The sequence below is a fragment of the Tetrao urogallus genome (genome assembly GCF_951394365.1).
Source record: "Tetrao urogallus genome assembly, chromosome: 1".
Lineage (NCBI taxonomy): Eukaryota > Metazoa > Chordata > Aves > Galliformes > Phasianidae > Tetrao > Tetrao urogallus.
Window position 1 is genome coordinate 83212364 of NC_136813.1, and position 19348 is coordinate 83231711.

Below are 19348 nucleotides of genomic sequence, written 5' to 3' on the forward strand. Positions count from 1 at the left end.
GGATCCAAAAAGAGAAAGACTAGAATTTCAGGAATATAAAGAGAACACGAGGGCTGCTGAGTAGCAAACGTTTATGTCCCCCTCCTCTTTATGAGCCTGACTGCCTAACAAACCCACAAGGATTACAGCAATTAACTTTCTTCCTAATCTTAGAGTTACCATTACAAATTGCCTGAGGAGAGAAGATAAGAAGTATTTTTCAGATACTTACAATGTAGTACTGTGGAAGACGAGTGAGTTTGATAAACAATTTGTGTTTGGAAAGGTTTCCCACTGGATGGCTAGCATGATTAGCTAGCTGAAGTGTTTCACTGCTCACTGTAGGCAGATGCTTTATTGACTGTTTGCAACGTTGCTGTCCAAGCCAGAACCTTGCATTGAAATAAAGGCATTAGTACTTTGAGACTGTTTTAAATTATTTTAGTGTCACACTAGGAGCCATCCATAATCTAAAACAACATCTAATACTGCTGCGCAAGCTACACACAGTTAAACAGATTTTTTTTTTTTCCTGCTGAGTTTGTATTTCCTTATTGCTATATTTACATGCTTGGGACACAGATAGCTGCTAGTTTACGAAGAAAAGCCTTGAAATTATTTATTGAATGAATATAAATATATATTTATATTCCAATATAAAATTGCAATATAAAAAGAATAAACAAGATATAAAACAAGCACATTATATGATTTAGAATCTCCCGTTATTTTGGATATAGAAAAAAGAAATCTTTGCTCCCGCGTGCTGATGAACAAGGCAGTAAGAAGGCCACCTAAAATGGATTAATATCACTCTTGATCACATTATAAACAACCTAATTCCATTAAATAAGTTTGGAAGTAAAGAACCTCAGCAAGACAAACAAACTTATTCTCATGCATGGAATTAAACTTGAGTCTACTCAGATTGATTTCAGCTATGGTGGCAAGACCAGAAAGCCAACCTAGGCTTGAAGGAGGGAAGCAATGCATGGCGTGGTTTCTCAGTCAAACTTCAACTGAGAGCAGCAGTGAAAAGCGTGGCTGTTCAATGTCTGTCCAACAGGATGCACCATCTTTATTCTCACAGAAACATCTGAGATTAATTGTCTAAAAAGACACTTCATAGGACTGTCTAGCTTACTCAGAAACAACAGCACTACCCAAACCATTATCTTGAGCACATTAATAATGACAAAGGGAGGTTGATTAGTTTCTCCAGGGTGCCAGTGCTTCATGCCTCATCATGCCTCTTTTAGAAACAAAACTCCTCAAACAGAGGCTTCACTCTGCAATTAGAGTACTGGGAATTTCCAAAAAGAAAGAGCAGGTGGAATTTGGTTTTTCTGTGGGTGTAAGTTGTATTTGTATTATTTGCTACAACCTCTTATGGGAGAGCAAAACGTATCTTGCGCCTAAATCTCAGGGCTCTAAAGAGCAAAGATATGAAGTTCAATACTTCTGCCAGGGCAGAAATATTAGAAGATAAACATATTATTTAAATCATTCTAGGTCACTTCCTGGCTTTCCCTTTGTGTTGTGAAAAGGGAAATTGCTCTTCCTGAGAAACAAGAATTCAGCCGTAGAAACAAAATGGAATAAAGGAGAAGGAAAATGAGCATGGACACAAAATGAGATCCTCAGGAAGCAAGTGGTTTGCTCCTGATGAAGTGAGAAGACTTCATGCAGAGCGTGCAAGCAAGCAACACCTGAGGCTATGTGCAAGAAGGCAAACTAAAGGCAGACTGTGCAATCATCACCCTGCAAAAATTTTCTCCACTCATTTAAAAGGAGGCAACAAATACTCAAAGTTGCTTAGGACACAGAAAAAGTACACAAAGCCAAGCAAGTACAAACATCCAAAATGCAAACGTGGTAACTCCTTCTATAGTAACTAAATGAATTACTCAAGTCTCTCACTTAAGCTGCTGGAGCCAAGGAATGATCCGCTTCATATCATCATTAACACATTTCTCTATGTCATCCAGTGTCACTTGATCTGTAAGAATACCAAGTGAATAAATACTCTTAACAACTGCTCTTAAAACAGTAAGCTTTTGATCTTCTAATGAAAGTGTTTTGTTTAATTTAACAACTACAATTAAGATACAAAACAAATGATCCATAATGCTTGTGGAACCAAAGTAGTATGTTCTTAGGCAAAAAAGCCATAGGAATTAACTTTACCTAAAAACAAAAACAAAACAAACACAGAAAGAGAGAAATCTGAAACGCTAAGTTAGACTTGAAAAATATCTCAAAATATTTAAGGTCAATCACATCCACATGAAATGACTTGAATCATTACCAGCTCTGCCTAGGGAACATAAGCCCTAAAGAAAACAAATTGCAAATGATGTCTAACAATATATAGTCATTTCTTCTCATAAGATATGCTGAACTGTGTACCATAAACACAAAGATCCGCTTATCTAATCACATTCAAGTAAAATATCTAAGATCACTCAACACACAGCTTCATCAGCTTGACCCTCACTTCCGGAATTTCAAAGACTTGACAGAACTGTTCACACAAAATAACCTCATAATACAGGCTGTATTTGATATCTTGTAACCCTACTTTGTTTTACCTACTTACCAACGCCATAGAGCATCAATTGAAACATTCCAGAATGGAGATCAACAAAAACATGCAGACACTCTGATCGACCACATGGTTCCAAAATTGGAATTACAAGAGTTGGAAGAGCTGTCTCAATGAATGCTACGTTAAAAAAAAAAAGTTAATAATTAGCCACAGAATTCAAGTTCATCATGTTAAAGTTCAGCCCATTACAATCTCCAAACACGTTTGCTTTTAACAGGAAAAATTTTTAACTTGCAGTAGTTCTGAATTCAGTATAAGCATTTGCACATTATTATACTCAAGATGAAGAGGAAACTGAATACAGTAATTTCTTGGTGAAAACTGCTTATAATAAGCCACGCAGAAAAGCCAGACTAAATAAAAAAAACCAACATGAATACTTTTTAACTCACTGTTTCAAGATTGTAAGCTCAATTTGAATCTCAGTTTCACCAGCAGTTGAAGCCTCACCCAAAGTCAGTTTAATACACTGGAAGATTTGCTTTCAGCTCCAAGCTAGTTTTACAGTAGACAACTTCTAACCCTTCCACAGCATAATACTCTAGCAACTTCAGCTATTACATCACATTTACAGATAGATATCACTGAGTATTTTAATTAGCAATGCAGAATAATTTAAAGCTAGACCTTTTTAATATTGAACATACTGTCCTACATTTTTTTAATTCATATTTTTTTTGTTCAAATTAATGAGAGACAAGAAACAACAAGAAAAACAGAAAGCATTCCTAGGGATAAAAGGAGAAAGATTTCAAGCACATTTTGGTAGAAAACACGTACAATTGTCATTAACATTGTAACTCTTCAGAATGGCTTTTAGCTCCTGGAGTTTTTGATGAGATCTCGCATGGACACTGTCTATTAGGAGTTTTTCTATTGATAGATGGTCAATCTGGAAAAAAGTTCCAAGCAATGTCAAATCTGACATATGGGCTTTATGCCCTAGCACACAAAAACAAAGCTTATTAAAATGATCACTTTGGAATTCATCTGCTGAGAACTTTGGTGAACCAAAAGCGTTATTAACCTGAGTATTTGTTTCACTACAAAATACAATAAACACACAGTCATCAGTCCCTATGCAGATCTACTTGTTCTAGATCAAGGCTGGAGTATTTTCCAGCTCAGCATGCACCTGTTTGTAACAAGCTTAAGCTATGGAAAAATAAACAAAACGATTAGCATATGAATACTTCTACACAAATCATAGAATGGTTTGGGCTTAAAGGACCTTAAAGACCATCTCCTTACAACCACTCTGCCATGGGCAGGGACAATTTTCTCTAGATCAGGCTGCCCAGGGCCCCATCCAACCTGGCCTCGAATGCCTCCAGGGATGGGTCATCCATAGCTTCTCCAGGTAACCTGGTCCAGGTCACCACCCTCACTGTGAGGAATTTCTTCCCAATACTTAATCTAAATCTCCCCTCTTTACATTTAATATCATTAGCCCTTGTCCTGTTACTATACTTCCTGGTAAAAAGCCCTTCTCCATCTTCCCTTTAGGTTCTCTTTAGGTACTGGAAGGCTGCTCTAAGGTCTCCCTGAAGCCTTCTTTTCTGCAGGCTGAACAATCCCAGACCTCTTAGCCTCTCTTTACGGGAGAGGTGCTCCAGCGCTTGGACCACATTTCATGGCCCAAATGCACACGTAGCTGTAGAATGAAACATAATATACTCATTTTAGTCTTGCTAGAAGGAGTGACAATATAGTGAGGTGAAGAGGCAGATGGTGAACATGAGCAACCCCACTGAACCCAAGAGTATCTATCTATTGGCAGCGCTGAAGTTTACATCTCCAACTCGTATTTGCTTTAAATGACTTGCGCAACCTAAATTGAAGCATTTACACTTACATCTATTCACTTTACAGTTATTTTACCTACATATTTTGCCTAAGCAAAGCCACAGTTTACTACAGAACCTTCTTCTTAACATTACGTTGCTCTGAAAACTGCTCAAGGTAAATTGAACACAAATTCTATTCTTGCATAAGAGATAAATGCAGAATAGATTTATTCCAGCACAGAAGTATATAAAACACCAGTACCTACCTTCATGTATACCAGAACAACTTTGTCCTGTAAGATTAGCTTTCCAAGATAAGGCCTTAAAATCAAGCATTTAAACATTCACAGGAGTATCTCAGTTCAGCAGCTGCTATCAGTTACATAGACTTCACAAACAATTTACTGTAACTTCCACAACTACATCAAATTTTCAGTACACTAATGTATAACAATCCACTCAGACAAATCTACCTGTTTGTGCCAGTATTGTATAGTATCTTAAACACAAAAAGACAGCCAGAATAACAATTTTAGCTGTAATTATATAACGGCAGAACAGCAAAGCCAGTAAAATCTCTAAGCACAGAGAATGAAAGGGGGCCATCATTAACTTCCATAAATCTCAAATTTACAATGGCTTCATTGGTCATCATATAAAATCAAGTTTTGCATAACCCTTGTAACAAGCAAACTACATTGACTCTTTTGTACAGCATTTTCCAATCATAATGCAATATTTTCCAAACTGAATAATGCTGCTGGGTGGTCAGCTCAAGTCACATGTGGAAGCTGATTTTCATAGGAAGGTTGCACAGCATCTTCAAGATGGAAAAGGGAAGCTCCTTGTAACAGCTCTTTGTAAAATATTTCAAGCCAAGCACTAAATAAAACTGAAGCTTCACTGGTGCCCCCCACAGCCCCAACATTCTGTCATCATAAGTGGTATATAAAGCACTGAAAAGTAGGTGTAATGCGAAAGACAAAAGTCAAGAACACTAATTTGTAACAACAATTTATGGTCTCAACATTAACACCCTGTGATCTACAGTGACAGGTTAGTATAAGTCATAGTACTGCTCTTTGAACAGAATCAAAGCAAAAGAAATATTTTTAAGTTGCTGATTTACAGAAGTAGAAGCTTCTTACAAAGCAAGCTTTTACCTTCATGGCTCTTTCCATCAATTTGGAATCACAGGCTGGCAGTGGAGGTTCATGGGATATTTGCAAGGGTTTTGAGACATCAGTCTCGTCAATCTTAATAGTGACCTTATGAACAGAAGCAGTCCCTGTTTTCCTGCCAAGCACCTGTTGGCTTAAAATAAAGGGAAAAATTAAAACACTATTCCGCTATTAATTGAAATAGCAGAAAAAATGCTTTTCAGCAGCTAATTCTTAATTCTGAGAGCTCTGTATAAAAGTTATATTATGTAAGCTGAACTGAATAAAACATTTAGTTTAATCTTTAAATGAAGAAACCTTAGTAAACTATATCCACACAAAGAGTTTTAGATGGCTGCAAACTCAACATGGGAGTCAGAAGAGCATTTGGATCAGTTTTTTTTTTTTTTTTTTAATTCTATCTAGTTTAAGTCAAGCAATAGGCATGGTGAAAGACTGACAAATTGTCTGTTTATTTAGATATTCAGGAAAATGAGCTGATTTTATGTACATGAATGTACATCGCTCACTTCTTCACAAGAGATGCGTTCAGGAATCTTGGAATTCCAGCTCAAAAAGAAAACACAGTTCTGAAAATTCCGGCTCAAATTTAGGAAATGAAAAAGCTCCTAATGTTTCATTTATGAAGTTTAACAGCTTTTTAAAATCAACTTACTTCCACACAGAGAGTGAAAGGCACTTCCCTGCATGATATCGCTCCACTTGCACTAGGTCACCCCAGCGCTCCCGAATCAGCATTAGTGTTTGCGAATGCAGGACTTCCAACTGAAGTGCTAGGCAGAAGGAGTCTGAGGAAGAGAGTTAAGGAAAGAGAAGACATCCAAAGACTGTGTTCACTATGCAAGTCCACTGCCATGAAAGTCAGGCACGATGCTGTCTGAGAACAAGCTCATGTACTAATCTAGAGATAAATGTATGTAATCAGCATCAACTATTTCCCCAAGTTTGTTGGTTTTTTTTTATAATCTAGGACAGGTTATTAGGCAAGAGCATCACAGTAGCTGTAGTTCAGAGATTTCAACTCCAATCATGTTTTTTTTTCAAAAAGAAGATTATTAAAAGAAATTCAGTTCACCCTATGATTACAGTTAAGCCCATCTTTCATGATCACCCATTAGTAACATAAATGTGTTTGGTCCTGCAGAAACTATTTCATTGAAAATTATTTCATAGTGTCAAGTAATTTGTCCCTTGCACATACAAAGTCACTGCACTGGTTTTCTGTACAAGCTATATCCTATTTCATTACTGATACAGGTGCAACACAGTTAACACACTGTACAGTTAACATCATCATTTTACTATGGTTCTACAGTAAGAACTGTAAGCTCCCATACCTTTTAAGTCAGCATCCTATCCTATTTCCACAATCAGTATGCTGCTTCACTGCCTTACCATACAGCCTGCTGTCTCAAGTACTTCATCTTTACGTTTGTTGATCAAGTATGTAAAATGAAATTTTACAGCTAGCAAATGAGCTTAACTGTCTTCATCGTTTTTACTCTTCTTCCAGGCGTTTTCCCTTAGCTTAATAGGGAAGTCACATTTTTTGGCCTCCACCTACTAAAAAGAGCAAGATTAAATTACACGGCTTATTCAGAAGGAACTTTCAGAAGGATACGCAGACAGTTGTACATGTCCTGAAGTGGCTTCTCATCAGCAAACAGTCGTGACTGGACTAACTGATGGATGAAGTTGATCTGCATACTGTGAACCAAGGCTCGACCATCTTTCATAAATTAAAAACCATTCATATTAGATACCATGAAAACGGGCATTTGAATAAATAATGAAATAAATAAATATTAAAAGATAACTGTACCAAGAAACTTCAACACTTGAATTTCTAACAACATAACACAATTCTTGGTTTACCATGGAAATTTCAGCAAGCCTATTATACTGCCATAGACTACCACAGATAAGGTATCTGACGTATACAGAGTAAGGTAAAAATTGGATATGTATGGATATGTAGCTTTGTTATCTCAAGTTGTGATATGCAAAAGACTCTGCATAAACAAGACTTATGCAACACCACAGAAAAATAATGTTAAAATGAATGTGTAAACTTTGTTTTCTGTATTTATTACCTCCAGTTTCCTTGTCTTCAACCAAAATTTCCAGTTTGAGAAGGCGCCAGGGGATGTCAGGGTCATCACCCATCACTGTCAAGGTGGCCTCAAACTCCCCCTCAACTCGGAACTTCACACGACCATTGGCTAAGGAAGAAGAAATATTTTATTTCATTCAGTCTCATATGATGCCTGATATTACCAGTGCAGTAGTTCCTGGCGGTCTCAATGAGTTACTTCCCTACAGACTCTGTTCTGCTGCATGTGTTTATGTTCAATTCTGAAGTTTCGAGAGCTGCTTATGCAACAACACCAGTGCCAATAAGCAGCATGGACAGAAGTCCCCAACTGACTTGCACAGCAGTAATTTTGTCACAATAATTTGTCAGCATTTGTATTGCTTTAACACAAAGTTGCACTGAGCTGACTTCTAATATCTGAGATCACACAAACAATATGTCTGGCTTAAATTTTCCAATTTGTTGCTATATTCAAGGAAGAATCCAGAAGAGGTGTGCAGACAGGAAGCCTAGGCTAAAATCTAGCACTGGAAACACATTTCACAGCAAACCATTTGTTTAACATTAAAATATTTTAACTCCATTTTCATGCGGAAGTAACGCGCTTTCGCATCCTTCACATTTATGCTCATAAGCAAAGATTCTATACATTGTTTATGGAATTGACATATACATCCTTACATTTTTGTGAGCATAGCTATCATGGGAACAGAGGCAGCCAAAACTATATAAGAAAGGTCCTAAATGAAGCGAGAAGCAAAGCAAACAATAAAGTACAAGTTCTTACTAAGAAGTGTGGGTCAATCTTCTCAATCAACTACCAAGTACGCCACATAGACATCTTTACAATTCTTGATATTTAGAAATATTCCTATAGAAATTCTAATGATTTTAACTTAAACTTGCATATTAAAAAGCATCCCAGATATGCTCTTAAAAGAAATCAAATTCAAACCAGAAATTAATATTGAAATGTTTAGCTAACTGAAAAACCTCGTGACTCAGATAAAAATTCATTTACACATCATTAAGATAAAAAATGGCTCTAGTAGTAATATTGAAGTGTTTGGAAAGGGATCAGTGAAAACTACTTCTACCAATTTTCAGAAGTATCTTCACTATAGATCTAGGGGATATAATTTATACAAGGCTAACTTTGTCTCAGTCAGAAGTACAGACTAGGCCCATTTCAGGTCCATTTTTTGCAATTCTGCCATAATCTAGTTTATAAACACCCTTTCTGTAGAAACAACAAAAAAAACATCATAGCATCAACCTGTACTTGGACTAAATGAAAAGAGATCTCTATAATTTAGAGATCTGGTATTGCAATCAGCCACAGAATAAAATGTGTGCACAAACATCAACAGATTTAATTCACGAAGATCAACATTAATACAGACCAAAAAAAAGCAACTAATGTGCTTAAGTTAAAATTCAAAGAGTTTCTAGGAGAAATACCAAATAGTTTATTTAAATTGAATTTTTAAATTAATGTAAGAAAAAGCAGTTGAATTGCATGGCCTAACATGGACCAGGCATTGAGCACTTCCATCTCAAAAGAAGGGCAGAACTTTTCATAGTACACTTGCTGAAAGATCAAGACAGTCTCTACACCATTTTACCACTACCTGCACAGGATTTCTATCTGAAAGTTATTCCAGCAAGATTATTACTATCTTTATTTTTCAAAAGAGAAAAAGATAATTCGATGTCTGAGAGAGACAGAATTCCAATCTTACTAGATTAAGCCTATCTAATGATCTCGCTTAAGTTACCTTTTGGCTTTTTTTTTTAAGCACTAAGGTAACGACTAAGTCAGTCTCCAATAAACTGTTCTTCAAAAAGTGACTCAAGTTCTTACCAACTGTAAGATTTGCCAGCTGGGGAGGGAGATCTGTAGTCACTAAGCGATGTCGAAGAATCTGGTTCAGCTGATGAAGGGTGGTTTGCTTTTCACTTTTTGTAATCGGGTCAGGAGGGATTATTTTATCCTGTTAAAATAAATATTAAAAAAAAAAAAAATCTATACATCTCAAACACATCTCATACATTGCCAGTAGCAATGACAAAAACGAACCAGACCAGAAGTCTGCACATACAATTACACAGGCCACTGCAGTATTTGATTGTTTTAATCTGGCATTCAATTTCTTTTTTTCTAGTTACTTACAACTTGCCTGAGCAAGTAAATAAAACTGCTCAACTTGGACAAATTAAAACAGCCATACGCAGCCATACATAGCTCACTACATCTCAAAATATAGTATGCTGTAGTCAAAATCTCTGAGAAAACAGGTGTTTGATTCTTATTTTTGCATTCTATTTTTCTAGTATGACGGCTTACCATGTAGAAACAAAAAGTATCAAACAAAGATTTGCTATTATATTCATTGCAGAGATGAACTAGTTGAAACTGAGAGAATGTTTCACTAGGAAAGGATAACTTGCTCAAATAGGAAGTGCCTCCTGTCAGAAATTGACACTTCACGGCCTCGGCACTATGTCAGTAGCAAACCATACTTCCATTTGCACGCATCAGGCAATTAGTTTCTTTATCGTGCATTTGATGGGGATCCCCCCACAACAAGTAATACTGTAATATTATTTACCCTAATGCAGGTAGGCAGGCGTGGGTACGATCCAGTTGTCAGAACATCAATTGCATATGGGATAGCAAAACTAGGTAGACGAGCATGAACCAAAGCATCTCTGGCTAGAGATGCCAGACGATCAGCAGTATCCACAAACAGAATGGCTTGCTGATCTAAAAAACTTGATATCATCTGTAGAGAACAATGGGGGATGGGGAGAGGAAAAAAGAAAAAATGTGTCAAAAATGCACAAACCACTGGTTCTTTATATCCAGCTCATCTAATATGTGACAGAGATGATTCTGTCACTTCCCTCCAATTCTAGGACTCACATCTATAAAACAAAGAATGAGTGCTCTGCCATAACGTTCACATACAAGGATACTTTCAATCTATGCACTTCTGGTGCTGTGGACGATGCGCGAAGCCTCACAGCTCTGTATCTGGTGACTGCTACTGGAATCCAACCTAACTTGTTTACAGCCACTCAAATCTTGGTGTTTGCAACACTGTGCTTTGTTCTTACTTAACTAAGAACAGAACTAAAATTACAGCAAGAACTAACACACTGAGATCACCATCTTCTCTGTCCTGTTCAAGAACTCTTGAAAGGATGTGTAATTTTTTATTTTTTAAATAACTGAGGAGTTTTAGGGAACTGTTATGAACTGTTTAACTTCTCAATAGGAAGAAACTGGTTATCATTTAACATCCATTTGCTGTGAAATACAGGTCTGGTTTTTTAAAGCTTCTATATTAATGAAAAATTAGATGGTACCAAAATCCGATGCTAATAAAAGATTGTTTTATACCCGACTCTGTTGCCAACTTACCGCACATTTTTCCACCTTTCCAGCATTGTTGGCCCACTTGACTAAGGCTAATAAACGAACAAACAGCTGACGAGTACGGCTTGCAAACTGCACTATTTCTATTTTTCTGTAAAAACAAAAAACAATCGAATATGCATTAAGCTGGTGCTCAGACACATAATAAACCTACAATTCAACTGTGTGCCATTAAAGAAAAAAAGTAGTTATCAGAACTTTTAATTGTGCTAACGTAGGCAATCACTAATGGATTGCTTGTTTAAACAGAGCACAGGAAAAAAAAAGACCGAGCTCACTATTTTAAGCACCTAAATGCCAACAATGCACAGGGATTTTTAACCAACCAAGAACGTCTGGAGAAACAGAAAAGCACACTCACATGAATTAACTACTAATTTTAAGAGAAACAACTCACTAGTGAACTCAACTGAACCACCAAGATTTCCCCAGGGTTTATGTTTAAGTTGAAAGCAACAAGCATAGCTGAACAAAACACATATTCATCACCACAACAGATACTAGCTACCAGCAAGTAGAATTTGCACCTCCTTCTGAGCCTAATCTGTAACATACACACTCATAACACAGATAGAGCCTATTTCTGCTGAAAGTCTTGGTGTAATGAGGTAAACCCTGCCATGCAATCCATAAAGCATAATCTGATTGTACCAGGTCAGTATTTGGGCCAGAAGCACCACTAACACCATCTGGCTCAGTCTCCTGCCTTACATACTACAAATCTCATCCAAGAGTTTGGGCATCAAGCCAATAATTTCCCCCCATTACACAGCATATATTCCAGAATAATCTACAGTCTGATGTTAGAACTTCAAGTGGCAGACAAGCTGTTATAGGTACAGACAGCTCTACTAGGATAGTTACTACACTGTCAAAGTAAGATGTGGAAAATCTTTTAAAGGTTTACAAAAACACAACGGAGTTTGGAAGACATTTATAGTGAGATTTGAGAATGTCAGTAATCTTTCAAACAAATTCCCTATAGAAGTAGCTAAAATATAGAAGTAGTTATAGCAACCAAATTTTTGTGGAGACAAAAAACATGATAGCAAGAAAATTTCAGAGTGCTTTTCCATAGCTGGAAATCAAAGATAGACAAAAAATAGGAAAAAAAAAAAAAAACACAACAATTTAATAATGAAAATTACTGAAAGGAGTATTCCAGGAATTGCTTCATTAATACTACTTTATGCAGTTACAGGCAGTCTGTTAGTTCTAATTTAAGTCCTAATCTAGGACAAAATCCTGCTTCAATAACTATGACTGTCACCTTCAATCACAACCGCACTGGGAATTCACATCCATCTACCCCTCTCTGAAGAACCCAAGAGTCTTTCAGTGTTGCTGCGTTCCTCTGTTCTTTATTATAGACACTGAACTTAACGTTGGGCTGCACAAAAAAAAAATGTCTTCAGTGAAGATGAAACTTACTGAAACAATACATTTACAAGGCCTATAAAAGCAAAGCACAGCACATTAAAAAGCTTTTGAATTACCACACTTAAGAAACAACCCTTCAAAATAATTCAGCTTTATTATAAATAAGAATCATTAAAGCTTTGCTTCTAACAAAGACTGTTCCGATGAGCAGAAAGCTTGACTGAACAGGAAACCCATGAACAAACTGAATACAAAAAGGAAATACAAAGACGGTTGGAGAGGGCAATACATAGAAATTGCTCAAGCATGCAGAGACCAGCATAGAAAATTAGAACTCAGAAGAAAAACTAGCAAAGGATGAAGTTCAACAAGAAGAACTTCTGTACTACAGGTCTATAAACAGCAAAAGACCAAGGAAACATGAGTCCAGTGCTCAGCAGTGCAAGAGAAAACTGGCATAGACAAAGCTGTGGGACTGAGTAGATACTCTACTGTTAAGTTCTGATCTCAGGTATTTCAGATCCTTGAGCCTAGTGGTAGAGCTTAGGGGAGTGAACCCTTAGCTACAGTTGGAGAATATCAAATTAGGGACTATTTCAGTAAACCTGACATACAAAAAGCCATCAGAGCAGATGGGATGCATCCAAGGGTGCTGAGGAAGTTGATCTCTGAAAACACAAAGTAACTCCATCATTTCCAAAAGGCCAAAGCAATAAGAGGTCTTAATGACTGGAAACAAGGCAAACAACATGCCCATCTTCAAGACAAACCTACATGCCAGAGAGCCAAAGCTCAGTTAACAAGAAGTAAGCAGAAAATCTTTCCAGAAGCTACATCCAGGAAAACAAAAAAACATGAAAGTGGCCTGGGAAAAGCCTACACAGATCTGCAAGAACAAATCATCCCTGATCAACACAACTGCCTTCTATATGCTGTCCAGCTCCATAACCAAGGGGAGAGCAGAAGATGCCTTTTGAGCATCTTTTGACAAGACATCCCACTGTATCTTTGCAGCCAGGTTGGTAACATATAGAAGGGACCAGTGGACTGCAAAGTAGATGAAAAACAGGCTGCAGTGCCAAACATGAAAGGCTGACTGGCTACCAGTTGAACTTCCTTAAAAGTGATTACTGCTCACATTCCCTACTGGTCAGTACTGGGGCAACTCATACAATTAAACACCTCTATATACAACTGACATGAGGTGAAGGACTGCAGTCTTTGGAAGCTTGCAGGTGATGTCAAACTGGACAAAACAAAGGAACCTCAGCTGGCTGGAGAGACTAGTTGACAGAAACCCGATGAAGCAAAACGACATGCAAAGTCCTGCACCTGGACCCATACAGCCTTACATAAAAGCACAGCCTGAGAACTAAGTAGCAGCAGTATGCATAACTGGATTTGAGGGTCCTGGTGGACAAACGAAGAGATATCAGCAATGTGTCATTATAGCAAATCGTATTAGCATGACCATTGCCTAAGTCAAGGAAAACACTTCTTCACGTGGAGTCAGCATCTGTCTGAATGCACATGAAGCACTATGTCCAGTTTTTAAACTCACTAGCCAAGAAAGATATTTGCCACACAGAAGTAAGTTAGCGGTTGGAACATATGAGATACAAAGAACAACTGAAGCAGTTGTTTGCTTACACCTAAGAGGCGGCGGCCATGGGTGATACTACTGCTGTCTTGAAATATCAAAAGGAGAAATACACAGAAGACAGGAAGAGACTCTTATTGGATGTGCAAAAGGATGAAGGACAACAGCCACAAACTAAACCAGTGAAACACACCAGTTTGACATTAGAAAAGCAAACAAAAGAAATACACAAGTTGTTTGAAGACTGAAGTAGGTAGTCCACAAAGACTGCAAGAGACGTATCTTGAAGGTATGCTTAAAACTCAACAGAGTATGACCTTGCACAACCAACAACTTTTATTTTAGTCTATGTCTTTTATTTGAGGCAGAGGTTTGGACCAGGTATCTTCATAGTGCCCTGCAAACCAAAATTATGTGTACCAATGCAATTAATGAACTAGCAGCCATTTTATCGTAAACAAGAAATGGAAATGAATATTTCACAAGAAAGATGTGTAATAATTGCTGTTCAAATAACTGCTGTTGAAATTATGAATAACCTATTTTTACATCACTTCTGAATTTTTGTTTAGATGGTAGTCTTTGCTGCAGATTTAAGAAGTAACAGACTGCTTCACAAACAAAAACAGGAGAAACTGCTTTCCTTTAGGAAAACAATGCATTCACGTAGTTGTTGGAAGAGTGAGAACAAGGACTGTTTGTTAAGGAAGACATGTATAAAGTTTTACCATTCATTTCCCCACAGCAGAAGATACAACCTTGCAAAGTCATTGTAATCCATTGTGGAAGATAACAGAAAAGATACCAAACATTATCAGTGAGAAAGCCCCTGGAATTCCCCCAACATTCAGCTTTACTTTTACATCAGAACCAACACTACATTTTTTAATCCAACTGCTTATCTTTCTCGTTGCAAAAGTACATTGGAAGTGGTTTATTCCTATCAGTGACAATGATGTGAATAAATAAGACTTCTCTTTGCAAAGCAACATCATATTAAGATTCATCATTTCCTATCAGTTTTTTCCCTACAGCATCCTTTAGCTTGTCGCCATTAAAAAAAAAGTAGATGCTATATGATTTTTATTTATTTTATTTAAAAGATAACACCATCACATCCTCATCCCAAATACATATACCATGTCGCCGGGCTAATTTCAGGAAACAGTGCTTCAAGCACAACTACTGTTGCCGCAGCAGCTCTTGAACTTGGTAAAACAACAAACCAAAACATAAAAACCCAACACAACAGAATAATCTGGATAAGCTACGCTTCTCAACAGGAGTCCTCGGGAGCTATAAAGCCACTTCATTAAGAAGAACTAAATAAGTCAAATTCAATATGGATGCGAACATTTAACATCAAGATGCTTTCAGTTACAGGACACAGTGACACACTGCAACAGGTTGCCTGAAGCGGCTGTGAATGCCCCTGTCTGTGGACGCATTCAAGGCCAGGCTGGATGTGGCTCTGGACAGCCTGGTCTAGTGACTGGTGACCCTGCACATAGCAGGGGGGTTGAAACTACATGATCATTGTGGTCCTTTTCAACCCAGGCCCTCCTATGATTCTAGGTAAGCACTGAAGACTGTGTTATTTTCCTTTACCTGTATTCCATTAGGATTTAACACGTTGCTTCAAACAGGTGTGCCCTGCAAAGCAGTTTTCAGCTTGACACAAAATGCTCAATGTGTAGATGGGAGAAGCCCTCACACACTCACACATAAGAGGGAGCTCAGGACCCAAGCTGAATGTCATTGTTTCAGCAAATATGGTGATAATAAATTGGTCTGGTGGTTGGCAACCCTGCATACAGCAGGGAGTTGAAATTAGATCATTTCAGTCCTTTTCAACCCAGGCCATTCCACAATTCTATGGTGATTCCATGACAATTTAACATGCAAACAGACTGCTCTTCTTTATAAAATATTATATGTAAGAAAAAAGATGTGCAAGGAACCATTCCAGGTTATGAATTCCTGAAATTCTGATTATTTCAGAGCAGGTTATGAGAATTTTAGAAGATGTGGGATGACTGAACTGACGACCATCCTGTTACACGGAATTCTTTATTAACATTCTTCACATCCTTAGGAATAACAGAGCTGTTACATGTCTTCAGAGAAAATTAGGTCAATAAGGGTGTTAACACAAATAGCAAAAGAAATGAAGCTTATTCAAAATAACGAAGAACAACATCTCGGAGTTCACTCAAAGAAACAAAAAAACAAATCAAATTATTTCATCCAGGGGAGAAGGAAAGGGGATTGAACAAATGAACCAAAAAGCCTGTTCTGGTTACTTGTTTTCAATTAATCTTTATACTTCAAAACCACACCAAACAGGTATCAAATGGTGCCGTACGATTAGAAAGATGGGTACTACAAAAAGGTAGATAAAAAGTCTTTACCTTGTTGAACCACTACTTTTGAACAAGATTCAACAAGCTAACTAGAATCTAGGTCCTCTAGCTCCCTTTCCTATTAGACGTACTGTCACTTCATTGCTTCAAGTTCCATTGTAATTAAGAGAAAAATGCCCTTAACAGATTTCACCTGATATAACAGCAACATCATGTTACTGAACTGTACAAAAAAAAAAGCCCAAACAACAACTATATAAAACAAAACAACAAAAAAACATATTGTTGTCTATGCTGAAGAAAATCTTGAAACTACATAGTGACAGTAAGACAAATAAGGCTTATTTTCTTGCAGAAAATCTAAAATTAGGAGAAAAATATTCCTTTAAAACAGTTTTATATTAATCTTAACATCCTAAACAAGGTTTTGTATTTAACATGTATTACAGACTGCCTTATTTTAACTCACCTTTCCATATCAGTCTTTCTTGGTAATCTATAATAAAAAGGAAAAAGACAGCATGTTATCTATTGTTCCATTATGCTGCGTACCACTATAAAGAAAAGTCTTATTAGTAATCTTCAGGCCAGTACAAGAATTTCCACATACTTATAAAAAGCATTTCAAAAATCCTGATTGTAAATGTCTCCTAAATATAATGAAGTTGCATGTTTGATAAAGGAAGTAGTTTGACAGCTCTACAGAGCAGCCCAGTTAAAGCTGCAGGGGTGGCAGAGTACTGTATGGGAAGTAGGAAGAATCAGGTGTATAACAGGACCACAGGACAACAGCCAGAACCTGACAGTTAAGCTGGAACTGGTCAAGTTAATTGAAAAGCTTGGAGGACGAAAGACTGGGCACGAGCCAGCGCTGTGCACTTGCAGCCCTGAATGCCTTCAGTATCCTGACAGGTTGGATGAGGACCTGGGCAGCCCGATCCAGTGGTAAACATCCACAGCAGGGAGTGGAACTGGTTGTTCTTTAAGGGCCCTTCAAATATAAGGCATTTTATCATTATTCTATGAAGAATGTTCAAATCTCAAGATTTCTGCTAAGCCAGCCGTGCTATATAATATCACCACCTGTTCCCATCGAATATTTATGAAAAGGGTTAGTTAATACATAACAGCAATCATAGAACACCTACTGCAAGATTAACTTTGGTGTTTCTGATTTGCTTGAAATGAGTTTATCTTTCAATAATCTAGAATTGAAGAACTGTCATACTCCAGAACTTTTTTAACTATCTGCACAACAGATACTACTGCAGAAAAAAAGGGGGCTGTCAACCCTAATGTCCTAGAGTTATTAATGGCACTTCATTTCCAAGTTATTTTTCATTCATGATGCTGGTAAAGGAGCGAGAGCTCTGTGTTGAAGGGAAGGAGAAGAATACTTTCCAGTTGGGCTTTTTAATAGCCAAATCCATCCTTTATGGAGAAATACAGTGGAAAAATCTAGTCACTCCACTTTTAGACGAGACACCACAGAGCTTAAAATCTTACTTGATGAATCAGAGTACCTAAAGCATCCTCCATTTCTTCTTCACACCACTTATCTTAGTTTATACTCAACTATACACTCAAGTCTAAAGAACCAGTTCTACACCATAAAACAAACATCGAAGACATCACCGGCAAATGCTCCTAGAAGAACATCTACAAAATCAGTTACTGCCTATAGATCTCATAATCATACAGCAAAGACTTTTCACTGGCATTTTGGAAGTTTTCTCAAGACAAAGTAAAATTCCTCATCCTTTCTAGAGTTTGAGTGCTTTTAACCTCAAGTCAAGCAAAACTTTGCTTGCATATTTTCCAGATGTGGTGCTTTACAGGAAAATACGCTCGCCTTTCCCCTGCCATTTTCTCCATATGTGACTTCATAAAAAATACACAATCCCTCCAAGAACCTTTGTTTAAACAAAGGAAAAGGTGTACATTTATTCAGAGACAGAATGCTTTCTGGAAATCTTTTCTTGGCCTTCTTTTTCCCCTTGCAATTTCAAGCAAAAACTTAGCACAACAGATTGTGAAATAATGGTCTTTTATTTTTCCCTCGAAAGCACTCAAGTGGTAATTTAAGGACCAGGTAGGTAACTTCAGGAGTTGCAACCCTTGAAAACAACGGAGTTTTCCACTTTTCATTGTCATGTATTTTGACACCACTACAAGCACTACAGGTGGGCTTTCTACCAGGCATTGAACTTGAGCACTGACTACAACAACTTTCATCCATCTGCTTTCCATTCCCCAGCCTTTTCCTCTTTTTATGACAGGGGACTCACTAGCTTTCACCAAGCCCCGGAACACAACCCGAGGAGAGGCAAAGCCACACAAACGAGGCTTTTTGTTGGGACAGGAGCTAAGGAAAGTGCAACCACCTCCCCACCCTCCAACTCGGCCCTGGGTCAGGCCCCAGCGAAGCCTCCTCAACGCCGGGCTGCGGCACAGGCGGGGAGAAGACACTCGGGAACAGCCAGGGCGGGTAGGGGGCCGGGGGCACTCACAGGTCTGCCAGCACGGTCAGCTCGGCGTAAGTCCGGTGCAGTAGAAAGTCGATCAGAGTGCTGAGCCGGTAGCCGGGGCTGGCGGCGGCTGTCACCGCGCCGGGCGCCGGCGGGGCTGGGGCTGACGCCGGGCCCCCGCCGGCCGGCACCAGCTGGTTGCTCTCCAGCTGCACTGGCGCCATGGCGGCGGCGGCTCCTCAACCCCAGGCGGGAGCGGTTCAGCGGCCCGGGGCTGCCGGCACTCCGCCGGCGGCGCCGGGACACGGCCCGGCTCGGCCCGCAAGGAGAACGCCGGGCAGCGGCGGGCGGCGGCAGAGAACGGGCCGAGCGGCGCTCAGAACTCACTGGGCGCAGGGGCTGCCGCCATGTTGGGGGCACGGGACCGGAAGCGAACAGCTGCGGC

General features: G+C 38.4%; 1 protein-coding gene across 1 annotated transcript in view; it reads right to left on the reverse strand.

Annotated features, from left to right (window-relative positions):
• The window catches only part of MED14 (mediator complex subunit 14), a gene marked incomplete at both ends in the record, with an annotated part of 34162 nt that extends 15035 nt beyond the window's left edge, over positions 1-19127 (reverse strand). The window contains 13 exons of the mRNA XM_079549550.1: positions 212-371; positions 1900-1978; positions 2579-2704; positions 3368-3479; positions 5538-5688; positions 6211-6343; positions 7177-7284; positions 7649-7777; positions 9515-9644; positions 10263-10436; positions 11078-11183; positions 16905-16931; positions 18946-19127. Of these exons, the coding sequence (XP_079405676.1) occupies positions 212-371; positions 1900-1978; positions 2579-2704; positions 3368-3479; positions 5538-5688; positions 6211-6343; positions 7177-7284; positions 7649-7777; positions 9515-9644; positions 10263-10436; positions 11078-11183; positions 16905-16931; positions 18946-19127 (1617 nt within the window). The remainder of the gene's footprint in view (positions 1-211; positions 372-1899; positions 1979-2578; positions 2705-3367; positions 3480-5537; positions 5689-6210; positions 6344-7176; positions 7285-7648; positions 7778-9514; positions 9645-10262; positions 10437-11077; positions 11184-16904; positions 16932-18945) is intronic.
• Positions 19128-19348: the final 221 nt, after the last annotated feature.